Source organism: Epithele typhae (genome assembly GCF_022376455.1).
Source record: "Epithele typhae strain CBS 203.58 chromosome Unknown BXZ73scaffold_6, whole genome shotgun sequence".
NCBI lineage: Eukaryota > Fungi > Basidiomycota > Agaricomycetes > Polyporales > Epitheliaceae > Epithele > Epithele typhae.
The window spans coordinates 443,340-462,551 of record NW_025954197.1 but is presented as its reverse complement, the minus strand read 5'-3'; the positions used below and the strand labels follow the sequence as shown (position 1 = coordinate 462,551).

At 57.4% G+C, this 19,212-nt stretch overlaps 4 protein-coding genes across 4 annotated transcripts; 3 read left to right on the top strand and 1 right to left on the bottom strand.

Annotated features, from left to right (window-relative positions):
- Positions 1–6,046: 6,046 nt before the first annotated feature.
- Positions 6,047–9,025, top strand: BXZ73DRAFT_98094 (WD40 repeat-like protein; the record flags this gene model as incomplete). The annotated part of the gene is made up of 8 exons (XM_048027592.1): positions 6,047–6,064; positions 6,112–6,224; positions 6,270–6,364; positions 6,415–6,514; positions 6,571–6,717; positions 6,768–6,903; positions 6,954–8,872; positions 8,929–9,025. The coding sequence occupies 8 exons, from the start codon at positions 6,047–6,049 to the stop codon at positions 9,023–9,025; spliced, it is 2,625 nt and encodes an 874-aa protein (XP_047881185.1).
- Positions 9,026–9,979: 954 nt separating this feature from the next.
- Positions 9,980–10,976, top strand: BXZ73DRAFT_74897 (uncharacterized protein; the record flags this gene model as incomplete). Its single annotated transcript, XM_048022118.1, has 3 exons — positions 9,980–10,011; positions 10,076–10,420; positions 10,472–10,976. The coding sequence occupies 3 exons, from the start codon at positions 9,980–9,982 to the stop codon at positions 10,974–10,976; spliced, it is 882 nt and encodes a 293-aa protein (XP_047881184.1).
- Positions 10,977–11,757: 781 nt separating this feature from the next.
- On the bottom strand, positions 11,758–13,882 carry BXZ73DRAFT_41613 (MFS general substrate transporter; the record flags this gene model as incomplete). Its single annotated transcript, XM_048018802.1, has 12 exons — positions 11,758–11,925; positions 11,994–12,057; positions 12,115–12,238; positions 12,294–12,394; positions 12,449–12,593; positions 12,643–12,736; positions 12,787–12,818; positions 12,885–13,190; positions 13,243–13,336; positions 13,392–13,493; positions 13,545–13,663; positions 13,714–13,882. 12 exons carry the CDS (start codon positions 13,880–13,882, stop codon positions 11,758–11,760), a joined length of 1,518 nt encoding a protein of 505 aa, XP_047881183.1.
- A 2,154-nt stretch (positions 13,883–16,036) lies between these two features.
- On the top strand, positions 16,037–17,336 carry BXZ73DRAFT_74895 (uncharacterized protein; the record flags this gene model as incomplete). Its single annotated transcript, XM_048022117.1, has 4 exons — positions 16,037–16,187; positions 16,245–16,832; positions 16,891–17,069; positions 17,235–17,336. The coding sequence occupies 4 exons, from the start codon at positions 16,037–16,039 to the stop codon at positions 17,334–17,336; spliced, it is 1,020 nt and encodes a 339-aa protein (XP_047881182.1).
- Positions 17,337–19,212: the final 1,876 nt, after the last annotated feature.

Sequence of the window (19,212 nt, the reverse complement as noted above, 5' to 3'; positions counted from 1 at the left end):
CACCGACCAACGTATACGCTACGAAAGAGCCCACGTCGAGCAGAAGAGGGTTGTCGCCGGTCTTCTCAGCTGTACTACTAGTGTCCTGCTCTGCATCCCGACTCTGCTCTGCCCTCGCTTTCCATCTATGCCTGAACAATGTTAGGATCCTATTCTCATGCACGCGTGTTGCCATTGTGCAAGTCTCGTGACCACTGCCTCCGCGCCCTGGTCCTCGCAAAGATCGGTTTTCAAGAGTTCATCCGTGCAAGTCCCCAGAGCACGAACTTCGCCGCCGTTAGCCCATTGGACTGCTCGGTACGTCTCCGCATGTTGGACATGACTCGCCCTGTCCTCGTACTAACTCTTTGGTTCTCAGTCTTCGAGATGTGACGTGCGGTTGAACGTTTGAACGGTGCGCACCGCGCAGAGTCGGGCGGCTTTTCAACATCTCCAATCTTAGCGCTTGAGGCAACGTTGCTCTTATCGACAGCGAATGGGGAGCCTCGAGGCTCTGCGGGTCCCACCCCGCGTCGAGGTATCACTCTCCGCCTTGCACGTGCACGTGTCCCGCAGACGGCTTCTTTCTCACATTCCGAGTATATGACGCGCCGTCCTCGCCGTCCTGTCTCTTCGTTCGATGCGCCTCTTGCGCTTCGACGTCTACTTTCCTGCCTGACTTTTCACTCTCTTTCTTCTAATCTTCGGCGATGGATCAGTCTTCCACCCACCCGGCCCCAGTCGACAGTCCGGTCCATAGTACGGACTGTGGGGTGCACTACGGCGACCCCGCGGCTTCATCGGATGTACCTCCCGACATACCGTACGCGCTGCCTCCCGGCTTGGAAGCTCTCTTCTTGTCCATCGTCGAACAAAGCTCTTTTCTTTATTCAGATCAACCCACTATCTCTTTTGATACTCCTGCTTCTAATCTTTCGCGGATTGATGACTTCCCACCTTACTCGTCCCCTCCCACCACCTCGTCCTCCGATTGGTCGCCTGGGTCGTTTGGCTGGAGCCCCGGCCTTTCTGACAGGAGCCCTTCCTTGTCCTCCGGAGTCGCTGTACAGTCTCCACTCGGCGACGCACTACAGCCATATGGCGCCCATCTTCTCCCTCTTCCCTCCCCACCTTCCGCAGTCCCTATACGGGCTGGCGAAGAGAAGGTAAAGTGCCCGAGACCGGGTTGTGACAGATGTAAGTTCACTGTTACGTACCCTGGCCTGCGCTAATTCAGTATGATAGTCGTTATCAAACGCAACCTCCGCCCTCATCTCGAGAAACACGACGTCCCGCTCGAGGCACGCAAAGTTCATCAGTGTCCTCATTGCGGGGTTGGAGGGTACACTCGTCGAGACGATCGCAACAAACACGTCCGCAAACACCACTCTCTTTCATGAACGACAACTGCTCTTCCATTGACCAGTGGGTACCTTCTGCGCGTATTTCTGATGAACCGACACTCACGGGTGCATCATGTAGTCTTCGCATTCCTATCGCGGAATCACGCTCCTTCGCGCCTAAACCCCACACTCTTTACGACCGGTCCACGCAGTGCATATCGCTGGTGGGTTGTCCGACGTTCTTTCCGCTCGATCAATCCTCACAAGCTCATTCTGTACAGGCTCGACCACATCTAGTATCTTTCGTAGTTGCCTTCAAAACACAGCTTTTCGAGACTCCCACGGACGCCCAGATGTTTCTGGCGCGCACCGGGAAGGGATGTCCCGACGCTGATCGGCTTCGTCCTTTGAAACGTTGCGGGCCCACCTGAGAGGACTTCAACCGCCCTACCTTCCGTCGTCAACATCTCACATTCCTCTCCTCGCCCCCTTCCTCCGATCTCGCTGGCTCGAGAATCCTCGGAACAAGACCGAGTGCAAGAATCAAGATCAAGACCGCGCAAGCGGCGTTTCAGCAAGTCTCCCCCGGTGGCCCCGCAACGTTCACAGCAACGTTTCAAAGGACGAAGCCGATCAGCGTCGGGACATCCCTTCCCGGTGCGCGCTATGCTCAGCACAGTATATGCAACTCGCCTTCGTCGACCATGCCCACACTCGTTATCCCCCACACTCGTTCTGAACCACCATCCCACGTGTGACGGCGGCCCACTCCAACGCTTCCTCGGTGCTCCGGTTCGTTGACTTGACGCTTTTTGCGTGCTGGGTGAGGTGCTTATGATCATTTATTCAGGATGAGATAGCACGAACGACGTGCAGCCGCCCACCGTCAGTCGACAGACGGTTGGACAGCACCGATATCCGCGGCTCGCGATGACGTCATGGTGAGTAGCGCCTAAGCCTCAGCCGGTGCGGGCGATGTGCTCATCTCCATGTTACAGAGCCCGCCGCATCAGACAATCCTCACAAGCTCAAACCGGAGCCCATTCCGAGCGGAAGAGCGTCGTCGCTCGTTTCTCCAAATGTACTATTTGCGTCCGATTGCTTTGTGTCTGCTCCTCACCCCTGCTCTCCTCGTTACTCCTCGTTGTCGACTACGTTTTCATGAAGAATGCTATGATCTGTGCTCTCATGTTGGTGTCCGCGTGATTTGTGTGTGACTGTGGGCACCGTGCTGAGTCCTGACGAATCTGACGATGAGACCCGCAGGCTTGATCGAGCTGGATCGGGTGGCAGAATCGATCACCATGACTCCGCCTTCAAAGTCCGCGAATCGTTCAACTTCAAGTCCGCGAATGGTTCCGTGACTTCCGTCCGTTTTGAACGCTCGAGGCCACAATCCTCTCCTCGACGATGCGCTTTGTTTCTGCAGGCAAGAGTCGTCGTCTGTACCGTCAGCTACTAGCCTCTGAAGATGACTAAGCATCTTCCACGTGTGCCGCAGAGGCTTCTTGCACTCTGCGGCTCGAGTATAGGCGACGCGCGGGCATGCCACTCACCTTTCCCCTTCCCCTTCCCCACTCCTCTTCCCTCCATCTTCGACCGCTGGACCTGCCTTGCTTCATATAGCAGCGCAGAACGATGGAACAGTCCTCCAACCATAATCCCGCCGACGATCCCGTCCATGCAGACGATGGCGCATGCGATCCCGCGGCTTCCCTCCATGAACTTCTCGAAGAGCTCCGTGGGTTGCCCCCATGGCTCACTCTGGCAGAGCTCATGAACATGGGCCAGTACATTGACTGGGATCAATGCGGACCCTCCCCGTCCACCTCTGGCTTGGATACTTCCTCGGCCATCGACTCTGCACCCACACCTTCGTTATCATCCTCCGTGACATCCCCCGCCTCCTCCTCGTGGTCGCCCGAAACACCCGCCCAAGCCTTTTCTCCACTAGAGGTCCTTGGATCTCCGGTCGGTGACTTTCAAGCCTTTTCTCAACCAGCCTCTCCCACTCCCGCTCGTCGACCCGCCGAAGAGAAAATGGAGTGCCCGGTATGTGGTAAACGTAACTGTACCAATACGCCGTGCATCAGTCGGGCCGCTGATGTCGTGTGGCAGTCATCACAAAGCACAATCTACACGCCCACTCCAAGACTCATGAAGACCTTCAGGACCGCAAAGTGTTTGCATGCATGCAGTGTTCGAACACCTATACGCGGACGAATGATCTCAAGCGGCACGTCAAGCAACACCACGCTCCGTCATAAGCGACCACCGCTCTACCATCAATTGACTAGTGAGTGCGCTATTGCATATGATCCGCTGGTCCTAGCCCACCAGCTTATGATGCAGTCTTTGTAGCCTCATCTCGGAACCACGGTCTCTCGCACTTCGAACCAATCTTGCTTACGACCTGTCAACGTAGCGCGTATCGCTGGTAAATTTTCCATCTTCCCCTCTTTCTGTTTAGCGCCAACACTCCAAGTACTCAAGTTTCGTGATTGCCATCCGGACGTCCACAAGTCTCGTCAATAGTTGCAGGGCCGATGATAAGCCCGCCGATCAATCGTCTGCCCGAAGATCAAGCATACTTACCACAAGAACCAGGACCACGGTCTAAGGCGTGACGGGGTCGTTCGGCGTCCGGAACATCCATCCAGCGCTCGATTTACCGCAGCATACTCCATCCAACTCTCAACATCTCATCGCACATCGATGCCGTCCTTGCCGCTCGTGTCTCACTGCCATCGTGCAGCCAGCGCGCGACTCCCCCCAATCGCAGGCATGTCCGCCGGTGCGAGGCCCGATCGCGACTCGCGACTCGGCACGCGACGGCACCATCTTATGCCGTCCACCAATGCCTTTGCCTTCCACATTCTCCACATCCCTCGCCGCTCCTATGTTAAACCCAAGATCTATCACACACGATGCGCCCTCACACCTGGTGGCTCCCGGGCCCGACGCGACAGTGTCCGTAACGCCTCATTACGATGGCTCCATCCGTTCATCGACGCGCTCCTGTACGCTCTTCTCGCGCTGCAGTGCCGACGATGCGCAGGCGCCCCGTACATGGCACGTGATGACGTCATTGCTGGTATGTAGGTTCGAACATGTGTCGCTGGGATGGGTTTAAGCTGACGTCTTTCCGCAGAGCCATTGTCAGCCCACAACACATGCCATGCGCACGGCTCAATATCGAGCAGTGCGCTGTTGAAGTCGCCTCACATAATGTACTACTACTGCTACCACGGCTGCTACCGTGGCACTGTCCTTGCTGTCTGGCACAAGCCGCCGATGCCATTTTTTTCATACACACCCAGAGACCGTCCGCCGTCCGTACACCCCTTTGACATGCGAATATTTGCAGCCCGCATACGCGCAGCGGGTTATGCCCCATCCCCCGGCGTCGGCCGCCAGTCTCCTTCTCGCAGCCCAAAGGGTGATTTATCAAGGGAACCATGAATATCGAAAGCCGCGGTTCTCGAACACGCCTCGCAGTACGGATATCAGGTGTTTGAATGACCTTCCGCTGGGTGTCATTAGGCGGGGAAAGTGTTTATTGACTGTGAATAGTGCATCAAATCCACGCCGAACAAAAGCGGGGAAGCACTTGAGGAGAGGTGGAAGCCTACTATTTCCCAACATCGCAGGCACACGAGGGGTTCCCTGAGACGAAGGGGTGGCCCCCAGGAGCAGAGGTACTTCGTTACCGCGTTCATGAGATCAGCTACACATTCTGGTCACTACATACACCATTGAGATAAGGTAAGGACGCGAACATACCTATACCTATACCGCTCGACTGACAGCAACTCTTCCACCTCCATGGCCTCTTCCCCGTCGTTATCTCCTTCCAAGGTGGACGCACAACCCTCCCCGACGGTCGCCATGCGCGCCGAGTGCCGTAGCTGGGGTTCGTGCACTCCGATAAAGCGAGTTGGTGAGGATACAAGTCCGGGGTGGGAGCGAAGCGAGGTACCGATCTTATCATGCGAGTTCCCTCCATTTCCAGAGTACTTGTTCGATTCTATGGGTCCGGAAACCAGTCCGAGGGGTGTGGGGTGCGAAAGGGGAAACTTCTCCAGCGAGACCAATGGGGAGCACAGAGGCGTGGGCTTGACCTTGCCTTCGGTGACAGCATCCAATATTTCATTCTTCGGGGACCAGGCGTTCTCGGGAGGATAGCTAGGCCACTGTTCCACGCGGACGGAACGCGAAGAGAGGAGTCCGGTGACGAGACAGACGACGGCTTGGGTGAGCACGGTGCATGGGCGGAAGACCAGCTGAAGTAGGCGTAGAGTGGTATCGGCAAGGAAGGCTTTTGCTGAATGGCGTAAAGACGGCGTGTAGAGGATGCAATGAACTGCCAAAAGGGACTGCCAGACGAAACAGAGGGAGAGAGAACCGACAGAGAGGAGGCAAGCGAGAGAAATGGTGGCCAGGCATTCGGCGGCGACGGGGCCTAGCATCACGGGGATGAGGTGACCTTCCATGCTTTTGTGACCAGATAACAGGGATATAAGACGAGAGTGCGAGCTGAGGACGGTCGTCGGTGAGTGCCCTCGCCCGCGGCAGGCCCCGGGCGGCTAATTGGTGCACGTGATCCATCATAATTTACAAGGCCGTTGCGCAACAGCCATGCTTCAAGTTCTCTGTCTCCCCTTTGGCCACCTCCCTCTTCTCCATCATAGCCTGGCCCGCTGCTGTCAAAACGGTGGCTCTACATGAAAGCAAACTATCGCGTACGGAACGGTCTTGCCGCTCACAACTCGGGCTGATCTTTTTTCAGTTCTCGAACCTCTGCGGCACGGTCTATAGACAGGGCAATGTTGTATTCACCCCAGATGGAAACTCGGTGCTAAGCCCAGTGGGAAACCGTGTCTCTGTTTTTGACCTTGTCAAGTGAGTTAATCAATCCTGCTCTGTTCGCCCTCTGAGCCATAGCAGCAACAAGTCTCGCACCTTCGCCTTTGAGAACCGAAAGAACATTGCCGCCATCGCGTTGAGCCCAGATGCTACAGTCCTGTTGAGCGTGGACGAAGGTACGTGGCCGCCTCTGTTCTTCCTTCTGCGTGTTCTCAGATAGCTCTAGACGGTCGTGCTCTCCTCGTCAACTTCAAACGCGGGGCCGTCCTTCACCACTTCAACTTCCACAAAGCCATCAAGGCACTCCGCTTCTCTCCGGACGGAAAGTAAGTATGTATCATGACTTTTTGTCTTGGTTCATTGGTCTTACAGACGACTTCAGATACATCGCGGTGACCCATGACTCTCACATCCAAGTCTGGAAGACCCCCAACCATCTGATCCGAGAATTCGCGCCGTTTGAGCTGCACCGGACATACACAGGTCACCATGACGAAGTTTTGAGCATTGAGTGGTCTCCGGACTCCAAGTGAGTACTCACTTCGAGCATATATAGACCGCTCGGCTCAAGAATACCAGATGCTTCATCACAACCTCCCGGGACATGACGGCACGCCTTTTCACGCTGGACCCGCTAGAGGGTTTCCGACCGAAGACGTTTGCGGGCCATAAGGATGCGGTCTTGGGGGCATATTTCTCATCTGATGCGAAGACTGTGCGTCTGCTCAATATACCCTTCGTTATTCCTGGCTGACGCGGCCGTAGATCTACACCGTCAGTCGCGATGGTGCTGTATTCACGTGGAAAGCGAAGACTCCCGATATGGACTCCGAAGACGACTCCGACAGCGACGAGGATGACGAGCCGGTCGCGTCAACCTCACAAGCGCTTTTCAGCGAGATTGCCAACACTCGGTGGGGGGTCCAGAAGCGGCACTACTTCAACCAGAACGGTGCCAAGGTCGTTTGCACCACGTTCCACCGGGGCTCGAACCTACTTGTCGTCGGCTTCTCAACAGGCGTGTTCGGGCTCTGGGAAATGCCAGGGTTCTCAAATATCCACAGTCTCAGCATCTCGCAAGAGAAGATCTCGTCCGTGGCGATCAGTCCGTCGGGCGAGTGGCTGGCGTTTGGTGCGAAGAAGCTCGGGCAGCTGCTGGTGTGGGAGTGGCAATCAGAGTCGTACGTGCTCAAGCAGCAGGGCCACTTCTTCGACATGAACACCCTCGCGTATTCCCCGGACGGACAGCACATCGCGACTGGAGGGGACGACGGCAAGGTCAAGGTGTGGAATACGACATCCGGATTCTGCTTCGTCACTTTCTCCGAACACTCCGCCGCTGTCTCGACTGTAGAATTCGCAAAACAAGGACAAGTCCTCTTCACGGCCTCGCTAGACGGAACAGTCCGCGCGTTCGACCTCATCCGATACCGCAACTTCCGAACCTTCACATCCCCCACCCCCGTCCAGTTCTCCTGCCTCGCCGTCGACCCCAGTGGAGAAGTCATTGCCGCTGGTTCGACTGACTCGTTCGAGGTCTTCCTTTGGTCGGTGCAAACAGGCAAGCTTCTGGACGTCCTCACGGGTCACGAAGGTCCCATCAGCACCCTCGCCTTCTCGCCCACCGGCAGTCTGCTTGCAAGCGGTTCCTGGGACAAGACGATACGGGTGTGGACGGTGTTCGGTCGTTCACATGCTGTCGAGCCCCTACAGCTTAGCGCCGACGTCCTCGCAGTCGCGTTCCGCCCAGACGGAAAGGAGCTCGCGGTGGCTAGCCTCGACGGGCAGGTCATGTTCTTCGACGTCAATGCGGGCAAGCAGACGAACCTCATCGACGGACGACGCGACATCTCTGGGGGCCGGAAGGCGGACGACCGGATGACGGCAGCGAACAGCGCGTCGGGCAAGGCGTTCAACTCTCTGGCCTACACCGCCGACGGGAACTGCGTCATCGCCGGCGGGAACAGCAAATACGTCGTGATCTATGACGTCGCAGAGGCGGTGATGGTCAAGAAGTTCCAGATCTCGGAGAACCTCAGCCTGGACGGCACGGAGGAGTTCCTCGACAGCCGGCGGGTGACGGAGGCGGGAAACTTGGATCTGGTCGACGACAGGGGCGACGACAGCGACCTGGAGGACCGGATGGACACCGCGCTTCCGGGCGCGCAGCGCGGCGACATGTCGAAGCGTCGGTACCACCAGGAAGCCCGAACGAAGTGCGTCCGGTTCTCGCCCACGGGCCGCGCGTGGGCTGCGGCGTCGACGGAGGGCCTCCTCATCTACGCCGTGGACGACAGCGTCACGTTCGACCCCTTCGACCTCGACATCGACCTCACCCCTCAAGCGGTGCTCGACACCCTCGCCCGGCGCGAGTTCCTGAAGGCGCTCGTGATGGCCTTTAGGCTCAGCGAACGGCCGCTCATCCTGAAGGCATACGAGGCCGTGCCGCGCGCGGACATCCGGCTCGTCGCGCGGGCGCTGCCGGTGCTCTACGTGGGCCCGCTCGTGCGATTCGTCGCGGAGCACATGGAGCGCAGCCCGCACGTCGAGTTCGACCTCCTCTGGGCGAGCGCGCTGCTCGGCGCCCACGGGCGGGAGCTCCGGGACCGGGCGGGGGAGTATGCAAGCGTGCTCCGGGTGCTACAGAAGGGCCTGGTGGACTTTGAGCAGCTCGTGTCGCGGTTGTGAGTATGAGCCTCTGTTCAGTGGTGGAATTGGTCTGACTGGTGACGTTTGGCAGATGCGACGACAACAGTTCGATGCTGGCGTTCTTGATCGACCAGCTGAAGGTGCAACGGAGAATGGAGGGCGCGGATGTCGAGACTGCAGTTTTCTGAGGATCGCGGCATGGTTCATTGGCTTGCACGTGCTAGCGTCCAGCTTTGTAGAACTGTGCGGTGTATACCTCGCGCCTAGGCAAAAGTACAATACATTGTGTATTCTTCCACTTATGTGCGTTGAATGACCTCTCGAGGCTGACACCGGTGAGTATGGAAAGGCAAACGGAACCTTCAATCGTACACCCCCGAACGGCACATACGGGATCTGTGCCCTTCCACGGACTATCCAACCTCTTCGCGAGAGACGGGCGAAACAACCAGTCGTGTCGTCATCGTCGAGCACGCGCCGCACCGGCAACACGTGTGCTTGGCGCGGCCACATTCGGCTAGCCGATGTCAGGCCAATTCCAACTCCGATAGTTCCTTTATCACCCATCTTTTGCTCGAGTCTTATCCGCTTCTCTCTCATCCTTTCGGCCTTTCAAACACTAACAAAACCTCCTCCTCCTCGTACCAGCCCTCCAGTCCTTAAAACCCCCCATGAGGGGTGCAAAACGAAAGGTAAGAGTACCCTGAACCAGTCTGTACCCCTCCATATCTCACAAACACGCCGTATCAGGGCCGCGGCCACCTCATCATGATCAGTAAAGAGCATTTGTGATGGCGCCCCTCTCTGCTCTTTACCCTGTATTGTCGGAGTCCGAATATCCGCACTACCGAGCTTCGACGCTCTTTACTTGTCACCCATCCTGGCTTCGACGCTCTTTACTCCGTCCAGGCCACGCCCGCTCGCTTTCTCGTTGGCTGCGACGCTCTTTACTAGGCCCCACCGACGCGCGGAGCTACTCACGCCTCTCAGTTGGACGTCGGGAAGATGGGGTATAAAATCCACAACGTCGGAGAGGGACATGGCCCACCAGGCAGTCCCTCATAGCCAACCCATCCGACTTCCGCGCCCTCCGCTCCACTATAGTCCTACGACCTGCAGTGCCAGCGTCCACGTCTCCCAACATGCAGTCAGCCTACGACTATTCCGTTGCCATGTATGTCCTGTCCAAGCTGGCCTACTCTTGACGAGGTTCTCACCGAAATTGATCTCTGATACAGGTCTCACCAGGTGCCTTTCACCTATGAGGACCTGGACATGTACACCTCCTCGATGATCACCGGACCACACCAGTACTATGTGCACGAGCCATGCGTGCAGGCGCACCAACTTCACTACAACGTCGACTTCGACTTTGACTCGGTGCCTTACGGGGCACCCTCCGTTGGTCCTTTATCGCAGGACTGGGCTCCAGAACTCACTTCGCTGGACCTTCCACCGTTCTTCGAAGACTTCGAGCGCTTCATAGACTCGGCGTACGCTCAGCTCCAGGCCCCCGACCACGAAGCGCCTCCTCGTCCAGCCCGCTCAACTATCGACCTGCCTCCCGCCCTCAGCCCTCCTGTGTTCGTACATCGCTAATTCGTGACGACGATCGATACTCATCGGAACTTCAGCTCCGGCCAAGGATCATCAACCCGTCCTCCCAAGGGGTCCCGCACCGCCCACGCGCGCCCTGCACCCACATCTCCCGTGGACGCGGACCTCCAACCCATACAAGTCTCCTCCCCCAACGACACTTATCCCTGTCCCATCCCGGGCTGCGGCGCCGCGCTCGCGTACAAAGACTCGGCCTGGCGCCGCCACTTCAAGACCGTCCACCACGCCGCGCTGTGCTCCACCTGCCCCGCGTCGGGCGCGGGGTCGCCGTGCATGGCGCGCTGCCCGGTCCCCGGCTGCCCCGACGCCCACGGCGCGTCCGGCGGCCGGCGGCGGAGCGAGGACGGGACGATGACGCTCGACAGCCTCGGGCGGCACTGGCTGAACGTGCACATCGGCGTCGTCTTCCGCTGCCCGCTGTGCGGGCACGAGGGGATGATGCGCGAGTCCGCGGCGACGCGGCACGTGCGGAGCTGCGCGCAGAGGCGGCGCGCTGGCGGCACGCGGGCGGCGACGCACTAGATCCCTTTCCGAGACCTCTGTTCTGTTGTACCGCACATTTTCGACGATTCAACGCGCGGTTGTGCTGTTCGCATTTCCACTGCGCCTCCACTACGCCCTCGCTTCATAACCGCGGACAGCACCGGCTTAGCGCCTCTCCCATTGGGGCCTCGACCGACCCCTCAAGCTTCCAGCTTGTGTTTCCCGGGAACATCGCGGAGGCGCGTTGTGATGTCCTCGGGGACGACGCGAACCGTCATGGCATGCAACTTGGAGAGCGTCCGAGCAAGAAAGTGAGCACAGACGGCAATGTGGCTCTCCAGTAGCGCGCGGTCTTCGACGGGGCCAACTATCGTGTTGTTGCCGGGTCCCACTATGTACTGTCTACCATTTTTGTGTCGTGCACTACCGTACGTTACGGCTATCACAGGGCTCTGTCGACATGAAATCCTCCCCGTATGCGCTAGCCCTCCCCGCTTTGTAATTACCGTACGTACCGCCTACCATAGGGCTCCGCCCTCACGGGCGATAAATGGGATACAAAAAAACAAACAAACAAACAGGGCTCTGTCATCGAGGGAAAATAACAGGGAATTAAAAGAATTGTCAACGTGCGCGCCTCCACGCGCGGAGTGTCGCGGTGTAGGAGAAGGTTCCCATAGCGGGAATGACGCTCTCGAGGATCGTGCGGAGGTCTAAGGCGATCGGCGCGAATCAGTATTTGAGGAGTCGTGGTAGGGGACAGGTCGTGACGTACCAGCTTCTGTGTACAAGTTGACAGGCTTGTCACCACTCGCCGCCCTCACGGCGTATAGCGAAACGCGGGAGCCTGAGATACGAGTGAGCTCATGCCGTCTGCCACTCGCCGCGCACTTACCTTGTCCGCGAGCTCGCGGGTGTTCACCATGGCGTCGCACACAGGCTTCCCGTACTTCTCGTCCCTCCGCCGGTTTTCTAGGTGGTAGTACACCTGCAGCGCAGAGCGGGAGCCGACTCAGCATGGCGCAACGAGTGAGAGAAGGGATGCCCCCGGCGCACCATGAGGACGGCGGCGACGGCGGCAGAGAAGAAGTGAAGGGCGCAGTTAACTCCGAAGCCTTTGCTGCAGCCCCATGTTAGCGACAACAAATATCCGGAGGCAATCACTACGATTACGAACAGGTAGCGGGGACCTTGGGTGAGTGGATACAGGTGGGAACCTAGGACGGCCCCGCACTGTCCGATCGCCATGTACAGCGCGGTACCGGCGGCCTTCTTTGATTCAGAGCCGAGGTTGTGACAGTCTGCGTGGATCATGATCAACAGACAGGCGACGCATGAACAAGCCGGGGTGCTTACACCACGCGAAGAGGATCGACCCCATGGAATATGTCCCGCTGGTGATACAGAACGTGGCGAAGTATCTCACGTGCTTGTTGTCTGCGACTGTGACCAGCAGACTGGGCAAGATCGTCAGTGTATGTGCAGATGACGTTGAACGCCAAGTTGCTCACATGTAGCCGATTCCGCTCAGAGAAGACGTCGCGATGACGAATGGGCCGCGCAGCTGAGAGCGGTCGGAGGCATAAGATACGAGGCAGAGAACGATCGAGCCCACGGCATAAGGCGGGACGGTGAGCAGCTGAGCGAGGGCATTCGCTGGGTATAAATCAGCCGTCGTCTAAACAAAGAACACGAGAGCGCTTACTGTATCCAAACGTGGTGATGATAGTAGGAAGAAAGGCGGCGATGGAACTGAAGGAAGCGGCAGCGGCGAGAAATTGTAGCCCTCCTGCGTAGACCTGAAGATCCTTAGGTGGTGGGCCTCGCAAGAGCCACGTATGTAACGCACCTTCCAGTCGGTAAGTGCCCCGTACACATGACCTATACAGGGCACCCGGTCAGCTGGAGCCTAGCGCTGTGAGACCTCAGCGACAAAAGCCAACCCACTTCGGTTGATCACCTGCCCAGCGTCCGCGCTAGTCCCTCGATTCGCGCGTTCCAGTGCCACCTGGCGTTCGCGCTCGTTGAGATAGGACGTCTGCTCGGGACGATCGGGTAGAAAGAACAAGGCGAGCAGCCCGAGAACGATAGAAGGTGTGCCCTCCACGATGAACAGTAGCCGCCAATTCTCGATCGCGATGTGCGCGTGCTGGATTCCGAAGGCGAGCAACCCGCCGAACGCGCCGGCGACACCGGCGAAAGCGGTGTAGACGGCAAGGCGCAGGCCTTGTTCTCGTGGCGTGTAGAAGAACGCTGAGCGGAATGTCAGGAGAATGATGACGATGAGGGGGAGATGATGCCATACACAGGTAGAGAGGGACGGTTGGGGAGAATCCTCCTTCGAACGCGCCTATGGCAAGACGCGAAACGAACAGGCCGGCAAAGTTGAACGATGTTGCCTAGGAAAGCTAGCTCGGTATGTGCACGGAAAACTTGAAAACGCGAGACACATACCATCAAAACTGCAGAGACTCCCCACCCCACAGCAACGAGGCAGAACCAAATTCGAGGCGGGCAGAGCTTGGACAGTACTGTGAGAGGCACGGGACACAGAACCTGCCGAAAGTCTATCAGGAAAGCATCTCGGCTGGAGTACGGACGACGTACAAATGAAAAGTAAAAAGCGGAATTTGCCCAGTCAAACAAGACACCGGTGGGGTCGCCACCAAGAATGTCCTGAGGAAGTCCTTGCAGGCGAGCGTTGCCGAGATTCACTCTGTCGAGGTCTAAACATAGTGGTAAGGATGGAGCAATAGCAAGAAGTGTAGGCACTTACAGGAGCACAAGAACAAGCAACAGATGAAAGGCATGATTCGCATGTCCAGCCTTCTGACCAAATGCTTCTCTTCCGCAGGCGTTGCCTTCTCATCTCGAGTGACTGCTTCACGATCCGGCTGAGGAGTGGGCGTGACCTCCTGCTCAGAAGGCGAGTCCTTCTCGTTCATCGACATCGTGGCAGAACGAAGGGAGGAAGAGGAGATAGCATGCGTTGACCTTAAATACGGTTTGCCGAGACGGGAGACGGCGTTTGGACGGCGGCAATGAGAGCTTAGAAATCTGATTAGCGAGGGCGAAAGCGACCAGAAGCAAGGTGGAAACCGAGCCAGATCCGGGAGTAAGTGCGTGTCGGGGCGTTCCCACTTGATCCCAGCTGAGCTAAATGAGAGTGTGCTTGCACGCTGCGCTTTCTCGGTCTCCTCAAGGGGTGCGCGGCTCACCTCATCTGAGGTGCGCCGCATGCGAAAGCGCAGTACACGGGATGCGGGCGAGAGCCCGGAATAGTCCATAGGACAAGGTGCACCGCGCTACGCCCCATCAGAGACACGGTCAAGCGACCGGCACAAACCTGCAACAGATATGTCTGCTTGCCCCTGTGGTGTTTGCATACTGGCGGCAAACAGAGTTACTTGTTATGGATGCACTGCACAGAAACCAAAAGTATATAGTGGATGAAGGCCGAAATGGATCCAAATGCAGCGTTGGCTACGAAGTAAAGGATGACGGCCGCATATGTCTTCTGACAAGCATTCCAAATACTGTGTCAAAGGTTTGCCGTACTCTGGACGCAAGGGAAATGCGTTTTCAGTGTCGGCCCCTATTCGGAGATGTATATGAACCACATACGCTTGTTCGGCACATGACTCGTGTCAGAGCTCGTCCCTCGATTGGGCTTGCACTCGAGTATTTTCTGCCAAACCGCTGCTCTGGGCGGTTCGGCAGAAAAACGAGTGCGACGACGCCGAGGATGATTGAGGGGGGTCCTTCCACTATGAGCAGTGTTCGTGATCGCAATGTGGGCATTCAGGATGGCGAAGGCAAGGAGCCCACCTAACGCGCCTGCCACTCCCTCGAAAGTGGTGTATCCGGCGAGATGGGGACCTTGTTCCTTGGGGTAAAAGAACGCTGGTGTGGAGGAACACCGTTAGATGCATGTATGCGCGCTCAGAAATCAACTGCGTACGAATATAGGTACAAGTGTAGAGCCCGCCCACCAATACTCTGAGGACAATCCGAGACACCAGCCGTCCGAGGAAGTTGAACGCGGTGGCCTGAGACGGTATGAGGAATGCATGAGGATGTGGCGTCGAGCAACTCACCACCACCGCGCATGTACCCCGAGCAAGAGCGACAAAGCAAACCCGGAGGTAGAGAGCGCACGGCTTCATGGGGAGTACGATAGGCACAGAGCAGATGATCTGTCCGGCGTGTTCGCGTCATCATTCGAGTATGCAATTGGAATGGGACGCACGTATGAGAGGTGGAAGAAGATGGCGCTGGAGTCTCCGTTGAGCACACCTTGAGGGAGTCCTTGCAACAGGTCGATCCGGTCGAGCTCTGCATGGCGCAGAGTGAAGGAAAAGGAGCCATGTCGGGCGAAAACACGTACATGAGCTTCGATGTATGCAGGATCCGCATGCCAAGCAGCATCCTTACTAGGAGCTGCTCCCCTTATCCCTCGTTTGTTGGTGCGCCATCTCGTTTGACTCCAAGCTCCGCCGTCAACGTCCTCTTTGGTATTGTCGAGAGCCAATTGGTAGCGGCAAGCCGGTGAATACTTGGAGAGGCGGGCATGCCGCGTGGAGACTGAAGCCCATCTCTAGCGGTATCGAGGCGATTTGACGGGGCAATGTGGAAGTAACGACACGGCTTGATAAAACAGCAGCACTGGGAAGATGGGAGATGGGGGCAACGGGGAGTGAATGAAGGTGTTGTTCTAGGGGTAGGTATATGAGTCTATGACGCATTGTCTCACTCTTGTCACATGACCGCGACGCGATCACCCTCACTAGTGTCATGGCCTCATAATGTTGCCGATCAGCCGCTAAGCGTAAGTACACAGCTGCATGTTCTCCCTCTTCCCTCCTGGCGTCCTTCCTCCGAGAAAAGGTGTGAGGCGTGCGCATCGCTCGGCGCAGCTCGCTGAGGAACGCGAGACCTTGCTCCGATTGGACAGGAACACGCGGTGGGAGTAATCTAGCCGCCAGTATCCTCGGCTTCCCGCGAGTCCAACCCCAGTCCACCACTTGCTTCTGCTCCTCATCCTCCTCCACCTGTCTACCATCTTGCCTTCCACTACGATTCGCAGCCCCTTGTTCATCATGACCCTCTCACAGAGTCCTCCTCAGCTCGACGATAATCTTTTGCTCGGCCTCGACTTGGAGACACAATCCCCCGTCGACTGGGAGGTCTGGAACACCATCCAACCGGTGTTGGACCAACGTTTCCGTACCGCTGTCAACTTCCCCGATGGTATGTTTCCTCATGCTTTACACCGGCTCTGCTCTAAGGAAGCCGTTTTGTACCCAGCCGTCGACGAATCCAGGGACGTCCGCCTGCAGCAGTCTGTGCTGCGGTATCACCCGGGAATCCAAGTCGACGGTTCGCCTTACCACCCACACAATCCGTCTTCGCAGTTCTCAAGTTGCCAAACATCGGCCTTGGATGGCCTGCTTTTGAGCCCTCTCATCAACACGACCGGTGCTTTCGTCAACGCCGGACCCCCAAACGACGGTCAGCTGTTACCCTTTCCCCCAATCATCGGCGTTCAGGGGGAGTCTATGTACGCCGGGGATAGCATGGGGGCTTCGTTTACATCGCTCTTCGACCCCGAGGAGCCTCCATCGCTCTACCCCGGCGATGTGTTCTCTCCCCCGAGCGCTGCGCCGGACGGTGTGGGGGATGCTGCGGTTGCGTTCGTAGCGCCCCCCACCCCCGAGGCACGAGTTCCGTACCAACCTCTGTCGGAGGTTGTGGAACATTCACCTTGTCCGTCGCTCTCGTCCCTCGTCTCCGACTGCGAGAGCTCCGAGAGTTCTCCCGGTCCGGCCACACCACCGTCCATTGGGGATCCACAGCACAACGGCAAGCAATTCCAGTGTGATATTTGCCTAGAATGTACGATTTCGATTCTCAACCCACATCCTGTGACGCTGGCTCATCCGTCTCCTCACAGGGTTCTCGACGAAGTTCAATCTCGGCCAGCACAAGAAATCCGGCAAGCACGCCGACATCAGGCCCTTCCCCTGCCCACGACCAGACTGCGGGCGCGCGTTCGCAAAGAAACACGACCTCACTCGGCACGTTGTCTCACACGAAGGGATCTCCCTTCGCAGTGAGCAGAAGAAGGAGAAGGTACGCGAGGCCGTGAAGAAGCAGCAGGTCAAGCGGAAGGTCAAGAACAGCCGTCAGTGACACCAAGCGACGTGTCCCAGTGCGTATCCCTCGTCTCGCTCTCCCGATTTCCGGCCTACTCCCTCATCCACCTCTCCGCCGCTGACTACCCTTCCGTCCCCACAGGCACGCAAGGGTCGCGTGCATCAGAAGTGCACCACTCCCAAAGCCCGGCACCCCACGCGAGCTGCCAGCCTCTATGAAGAGAGCGCTGCCGGCTCGCCTTAGGCGTCGGATTTTGAATGGGGGTGGTACAGATCTCATGGATGAGAAACGAACGTGTGGGTCTGCTCGGGGGACGGAACACCTAGCCCGGCGCTGGGTGGGTTCGTCCCGCGGTGGATGTACGCGTTCACGCGTGGGATACTCTCTTGTTCCTTACTATATGGCTCGTCTACGGTCTCTGTCTCGGTGTTTCGGTTTGCTGTGCCTGTATCCTCGTCTCTGAATGGCGACTGTTTCTGTCTGTTGTGGCTTCTTATGCACGTCATCGCTGTTTCTCGCCTCGCTCATTTCCCACACCCCACATCATGCCTTCTGCGCTCGTGTTCTGCCGTCTTGTTGTACTCGCTCTACCTTTCGATCATGCTGTGTGTTGACCTATGCTCTCCAAACCTCGTCTCTATAGCCCGTTGATGTTTGTAACATCGTTGTCCTATCTATATTCCGAATAGTCGAAGTGTACGCGTTCTTTCGACTGCTCCCCAGTGCTCACTCGAAACACGGTCACAATGACTTCAACGCATGGAGTACACAATGCACCCACGTCTTCAGCGCTTCATGGCCTCCTGTCTTCCCTCTGCCGCACAAGCCACCTCGTGACCTCCTGCACATTGGTCATCTGCAACCATGATCGGGGCTAAATTTCGCATGTCTTCGAAGTGAGACGAGGACGACGGACGTCCGCTGTGTTGAAGCATAGCTACCGCCCCCCGAAGGCGAGGCCATGGCTTCACGACAGATTGTTGTCAGACCTCTGGGAACGGAGACACAGCATTTGATCGGCTCATGCCCGTTTTCGTTACCATGTTCTTGTGCATGTGAGCAGCAATCTCTACTTCGCGCCGTCGGAGGCATCCGTACTTGGATGAAGGCCGCCAACCGCCGAGGGCGACGCTACCACCGCCGTCGTGCCTGGGGGCATGGCAGGGCCGGTGAGACTGTCGGCGCTTATAGTCGCTAGCCGAGTACTACAGCTGTTATCAGAACGATAGGCCGGTTCGAAAAAGTTTACACACAGAGTAAATCGAGCGGAGTCGCAATTTTTGACAGTTGCGAGACTTACCGGTGAGTAGCGAGTCGGAGCGACCTCTTCGCGCGAGAAGCGATGTCCGCGTAAAGTCGGTAATGGCGGAGTTCGGTTTGAGTTCGAAACTCTTGTGTGTGATTTTTCGATCAACAGGCCTATCGTTCTGATAACGGCTGTAATAGTGACGACTTATTCGCAGACCACGAATCACGACGCGGGTATGGCGCCGAGATGCCACCATCGCCACTTTTTACGCATGCTCTGTCGACATCACCTGGATGCATCATGCTGTTACGTATCATCGTCGCCCGTGTTAGGTCGTGGACTCCGTGGGCGGGGATATGGCTCGCGGTACGAGATGCGAGAGCGGCGGGGCTCGGGAGCAATCCCACGTGGAGAAGCGGGTGTGGGAGTATGGGTCGCACGGATCGCTGCGGGGGCTCACGCCCACAGGGCTCGGATTCTCCTGTGCACCAGCTGCCTTGTCGTACTTGCCGCCAATGTTCGCTTCAAAGTGCCCGCCATACGTCTGTTTTCACTCCGCGCGTCGTTCTACTGGTTCTCCAGGCCCGCTCCGCTCAACTGGATTTCGAATTCGACGACGTGGGAAGGAGACATCAGCACTTCAGCCTCTGTGGCGCGTTGCTTCTCCGCGGCGACGTCTCCATGAGAGAATCTCCGCATATGGTCAAGGCCAACTTCCTCGCCCCTGCGCGAAGCGTTTCGGGTATCTGCCGTCATAGAATATAAGAATGCTCTGGTTCATGGTCGCGGTGATACTGAGCACTCACCTGATGCTTGTGCCCTGCTCCGCGGCCCCAGCTTGATCTCAAACACCTCTTCAACGCTGGCCGC